Consider the following 6,000-nt stretch of genomic DNA (forward strand, 5'->3'; position numbering starts at 1 on the left):
TTTAAACTCGGCTGATAGCCTAAACGATCACCTGCAATTTCACCGGAAGAACAGCAAGACATGCTCCTTTTGTGGGAAAACTTTCACCTCCATCCTGGCGCAGGAACTGCATGTCCGCCTGCACACTGGAGAGAAGCCGTACAGCTGCCACGTCTGTGGCAAAAAGTTCAGCCAGAAAGGTAACCTGACCTCTCACCTGCATGTCCACGCTGCAGAAAAACCTTTCAAATGTAAAGAGTGCAGCCGTGCCTTCTGTCACATGACTTCATTAGAGCGCCACATGGGGGAGCACACTGGAGATGTGGTGCGCACCTGCAGAATCTGCAGTCAGGAGTTCACTGAACATCAGAGCTTTCGTCAACACATGGCGAGCCATTATAAGGATGACACTTATAGATCAAAGAAATGCCGCAGTACACCACCATCTTTTAGCTGCAAAGTGTGCGGGGATACTTTTGAACGGAAGATGCACTTAGTGAAACATGCAAAGTCTCATCTGCTGGATCCAGATTGCTGTTGTGGAGTTTGCGGCTATCAGTACGAGTCTGTTGACACTCTTGGTGCTCACCTGCACTCCCACCACGATGCTGGTAGCACCTGCGACACCTGTGGGAAATGCTTCCCAGGTCAGTCAGCACTACTGATGCACCTGAGGATCCACACCGGAGAAAAACCTTTTACCTGCAGCTTTTGCGGGAAGTCCTTCAATCAGAGTGGCAACCTGAAGACGCACTTGAAGATTCACACGGGTGAGCGGGCGTTCACTTGCAGTATCTGTGGAAAAGGTTTCACCCAGAAACAAACTCTGGACACTCATGTTCGCTTTCACAACAAAGAGAGGCGCTTCCTGTGTCAGGTCTGTGGGAAGGGCTTCATGCAGGACGTGGACCTGAAGAGACACATTCTAATCCACACTGGTGAAAAGCCATACATCTGTAAGGTCTGTGGAAAGAGCTTCCAGGCCAAACGGTCCCTCAATGGACACCTCAAAGTACACACAGTTGGGGAGGATGATGTCAGACCAGAGCTGGATAACAGTTCAGAGTCACAACAGATGGACAGCTTCTCAGGATACTTTCAACTATAAACCAAATTGCTGACTTATCTTGTTAAATACATTTGTTGGTCGGTAGATTTAAATCAGAGTTTGTTTACTCCAGTTTTTGATCCATATATCTTCACTGACATCTACAGTGATATCATACTTCAAACTGAAATATGTTTACAGCAACGAGAACTTAATTACAACAAGAAGTGTTTCTGACAAAGTTCAGTGAATTAAATTGTCCAGCTGATGAGGATTTTTATTGGTTCTTTTAATTATAAAGGTTCTCCTTCCCGTATAGTTTTATAGTTATGGTTTATATGGGACTTTCATCAGTATTATTTTCCCCTGAACTCTGTCAAAACCTGAACTTTGGATTGATTAATTTAAACCTGCTAGTCAGAAGTAATTTTCCCACATCTGCTGTCTGAATATATTGAAAATTATCCTGTTATATTACAATCTAAAGTCATTTTTGTTGTTTTCTTACATTTCGTTTTGTTTCTCTGGTTGTTTCACACAAAAACTCAGATGAACTTCACTGGCTTCAATAAAAATAAAAAATAAAAAAAAGATAGGACAGACATGTCACTGCACTAAGTATGTTTCCTTTTGACAGGGATTTTAATGCATATAAAAACAGTTTATTATCAACCACCTTCATTGTTTACAGAAACTGGATTGTTAAATCATACCAAGTAAATTAGTTTAATCCTTCATATCATTATTAAAAGAGATCATGACTTTAGGATTGTAACAAAAATTACAAGGCAACTACAACTGTGTCTTTCAAGGTGATTAAACTATCTCCAGTCATTGAATTAATTTATATGGTTTAACCTCTAGTCTTTAGAAAGTGTGTATTCATTTCATAGAAATATAATAGAAAATTTTTAATTCAGTTAAGGATTGCAGTACTTCAGCTTGGTGTGCATGCTCACTGCAGCAAATCTTGCATCAAACTCTCAGAACAGATCAGTAACATTCATACATTTTATTTGAAAAATGATAGATATTTGTTTAAAGTGAAGAATGTAAAAAAAACAACAACAAGTAACTTATTCAGAAAATATTTGCATGTTAATAAAGCATCGATCTACAATAGACTGTAAAACAGTGTGAACATTTTACAAAGAATAGTTTAAACAGTTTAACTTAATTTCTGTCATTATTTCTACTATCACAGCAGCAGCATACCGCTCTGTTTTTAGCTGGAAGTGGAGTAAACTACAGTAACACTACCTACTCCGCCCTTCCGGCAGGGGGCGCACTATGACGCTCTCCTCTTGGTATTACCTCCTTGACCCGGACACATCCAGACAGTCCATGTGTTTTCCTTCCTGTTAACCAAAGGATGGAGGTCTGCACTTGGATGTCTCAAAGTGAGTCCCTATCCCGCTGTGGGCTCCTGGCCCTGGCTGACTCAGTGTCGGAGCTGCTCACCAGAACTGGAGAGGAGATCCTCTGTGCCCTGGAAAAGCATGGCACTGTGTCCAAATCCTCTAGAACCTCGGCTCACCTGTTTCAGGTGTTGAGGCAGCTGCTCACCGAGCGGATGGCCGTGTCTGCTCAGCGCATAGTGGACCTGCTGGAGCGGGAGGTAGAGGAGTACCGGCGGCAATTGGAGCGACAGAGCCGGTTGCTGGAAGCCGTGCTTAGCCCTGTTGTCCGATTGAACAGAACAGGTGAGTTACTGGAGCCATATCATCACACTGAGTGTTGCTAGGCGACCACTGACCATTCAGCAACAAACATCGGTTCAACTAATTACTTTATAATTTTAAACTTTAATTTTAAATTTTATTTTATATACAATTTCAACTTTTTAAATTTTTTCAAATTTAATTTTTAATTTTTATATTTTATAGAATATTAGTTTTTTCTTGAAAAAACAACAACATACAAATCCCCAAATTATGTTCTAGACAAGTAAATGCTCACGTGTTGCTTATAAAGACACACTTAACAAAATGGTGACAGCAGAGCAAATGTGGGGGGAAAACATTACTTCGTGTGTGCTTTCTGTTTGAATGGGAAACATAGTTTTTCCTAAAGTAAAGGAGCCTTTTGTTCTTAAAGTAGCCTTTAATACCAGAGTAGTTTGACCCTTTAAATAGGCTACTAAAGTGAAAAAATTTAATTAAAGCTCTATTTTAGGACAATGTCTTTTGTCTATCACAGAAGTGTAACATCCATAACACAAAAATGTAACATCCATAAGAGCACATTTTTGTAATTCTTTCCTTAATGGTGGAGTATGTAAGATTTTCAATATTTTCAATAGAAATTAACTAATAAAATAACTACAATCATAATTAGATAGTTTTTTGAACATGTAGGTTCCAGTCTGTCCATATTTGATGCGTTATTAAATTACAAGTTTAATTAATGACAAATGACAAAAAGCACTTTTTTTTTACTGGTAGGCAAACATTTAGGAAGGGTCTTTGTCATTAATTAAACTTGTAATTTAATAACGCATCAAATATGGACAGACTGGAACCTAAAAAAAACTATCTAATTATGATTGTAGTTATTTTTTTAGTTAATTTATTTTGAAAATATTGAAAATCTTACATACTCCACCTTCAACATAAAAAACAAGGTTTTCTTAAATGTGTTTCCTGGGTACCTCAAACCCTTTCCTACAAAATTATATTAAACATGTCAGTCTTCAAAAAAAGAGTTTTTATCATTTGTTTAGTGAGTCTGAAAAGCTTGTCTATTTTTGTAACATCCATAACGCTGGATAATTTGTCATGTCTCTCAAAACATTTGAAATTGCAATTATCTTTATCCCAATAAGTGTAACTAAAATATGTATATTCAATTTTCTAATTCAAATCAATGGCTTGTCAATGTTTAGTTTATTTCCTAATTTTCTATCTGAATGTAACATCCATAACTCTGGAATTGCCCTAGTCTTGTAGAAAGTTACTCTTTCATTGATAACAATAAATAATCATTGTGAGAAAATAATAACAATAACGCACAAATCGATTGTATTTTCTGTGTTAAGGTCAGTATTAAATGTCAGAACACAACCTGACGGAAGTTATATTTTCTGCCCATCTTTAGACAAATTTGTAAACATACATTTAATATATGGTTTAAAAAAAACTACTTTGGCTTGATCTTTTTAATAAGTGCTGCGAATAGTTGGTTTAATATTCCCCACAAATATTGAAGGTAGAAGACATTTGTTTAAATAATTTGATAAGCGTTTCACGAGAAAAGTGTGAAACATGTTAATATTCACTTCATATTGTCACATTTGACCAAAATGCAAACAAGCATGCATTTTAACATATTCCAAAAGATAAGATAATTATTTTCAAACAAGACAGATTGAAATCAGCAAATTGATTAATTTACTAGTCATGGCGCACAGGTTTTCTAAAACCTTATGCTGCTTTTCTTACACTTTAAGAGTTGTTGCCTGTTCTTTATGCCTCATAGCATTACATTACATTGCATAGTATTACATTTTATATACAGTAGGAGCTGTTTATTGGCCTGTTCACTTTAGCTGCTGGTGAAAAGTTTAAATCAGGGATGTCCAGCTCCGGTCCTCGAGGGCCAGAATCCTGTAGGTTTTTATGCATCCTTGCACAGACACACCTGACTCAAATTAATCTGTAGTAGAATATAATCAGTAGTGCACAACTTCACTGTCGGTTTGATCCATTTTATGGAAGTCAGATGTGTTGAAATAGGAATATATGGAAAACCTGCAGGACAGCGGACCTCAAGAACCGACTTTGAACACCACCCGTTTAAATGATGGTTATCAGAAATACATGGGCCAGTCCCAAAAACGTACTAAAAATAAACATGTTGAGAAAAGAAGAAGAAAAAATAGCAGCCACTTAAGTGCCATATCAACTTCCAATTTCTCTCTTATCTCTACATTTTTTCTGCATTTAAGTGAAAGTTAAAAAAGTGTTTTCTAAACATTCATGTGTTGCTGAAAATGGTGCGGATTGTTCAATGCTGGGCTGACACATGGTGTCCAAAACACAAACTCCAACAATCTGGCAAGTTTTTGGTCTGAAATGATTATCCTTACAGGTTACAGGGAAACAGCAGTTTCTTTCAAGCAATTTGAACAAATAACTTTTTCCCCCCTTGTCAGATTTTGTCAGCTCAACAGCTCCCAAGATGATCCCAGCCAACGAAAGCCCTTCTTTGCTGTCACAGCCTACAGATCCACCCAGTTCTGCCTCTTCAGACATTTCTGCAGCCGAGAGTGACGATAACTGGAAGGACAGTGACATATCCTCAAGCAAGAAAGAAACGGACAGAGCAAATAAAGTGGATCAGACTACCTTATCAGACTGGCAAGGAAGTCAGCACTGTCTCATTTGTGGAAAAACTTTTCGTCACAAAAATAATCTGGTGAAACACGCAGAATCCCACTCAAACTCCCCAGAACATCTCTGTGGAGTGTGTGGACAGCGTCTTGAGTCTTCATGTGCTTTATCAGACCACCTTCAATCTCACAGGGAGAAGGTTGGCGCTTCTGGAACTTGCAAGGTCTGCAGAAAGACATTTCAGAACATGGAGACGCACATGAGGAGCCACACCGGAGTCAAACCATTCACTTGTGACATATGTGGCAAAAGTTTCCCTCGACCAGGAGCACTAAGGAGGCACAAGAAAATCCACAGCAGAAGGACCTCTGACACCTGCCAGATCTGTGGACTGAACTTTACTGCCAATGAACTGCTCCAGGAGCACCTGAAGACACATGAAGGTGGTAATGGAGAACAGAATGAGGAGGATGATGTGAGGGAGGATTGTGAGTTAGAGAGGATAAAACCAAAGATAAACACAGAGCCAGCCCCTGGTGGGATGTCTGTCTCGCTGTGCTGCAAAGTCTGCGGTGATTCCTTTCACAGTGGAGGCTTCTTGAGAAAACATGCAGAGACGCACTGCAGGGAATCAAAGAGCAT

At 38.7% G+C, this 6,000-nt stretch overlaps 1 protein-coding gene across 1 annotated transcript in view; it reads left to right on the forward strand.

Annotated features, from left to right (window-relative positions):
• Positions 1–2,417: 2,417 nt before the first annotated feature.
• Positions 2,418–6,000, forward strand: part of LOC306769912 (uncharacterized protein) — a gene marked incomplete at both ends in the record, with an annotated part of 4,874 nt that continues 1,291 nt past the window's right edge. Inside the window, 2 exons of the mRNA XM_079258679.1 lie at positions 2,418–2,730; positions 5,181–6,000. The exon at positions 5,181–6,000 is cut by the window's right edge and continues 1,291 nt beyond it. Of these exons, the coding sequence (XP_079114805.1) occupies positions 2,418–2,730; positions 5,181–6,000 (1,133 nt within the window). The remainder of the gene's footprint in view (positions 2,731–5,180) is intronic.

The sequence above is a fragment of the Telmatherina bonti genome, assembly GCF_933228915.1.
Source record: "Telmatherina bonti genome assembly, chromosome: 19".
Lineage (NCBI taxonomy): Eukaryota > Metazoa > Chordata > Actinopteri > Atheriniformes > Telmatherinidae > Telmatherina > Telmatherina bonti.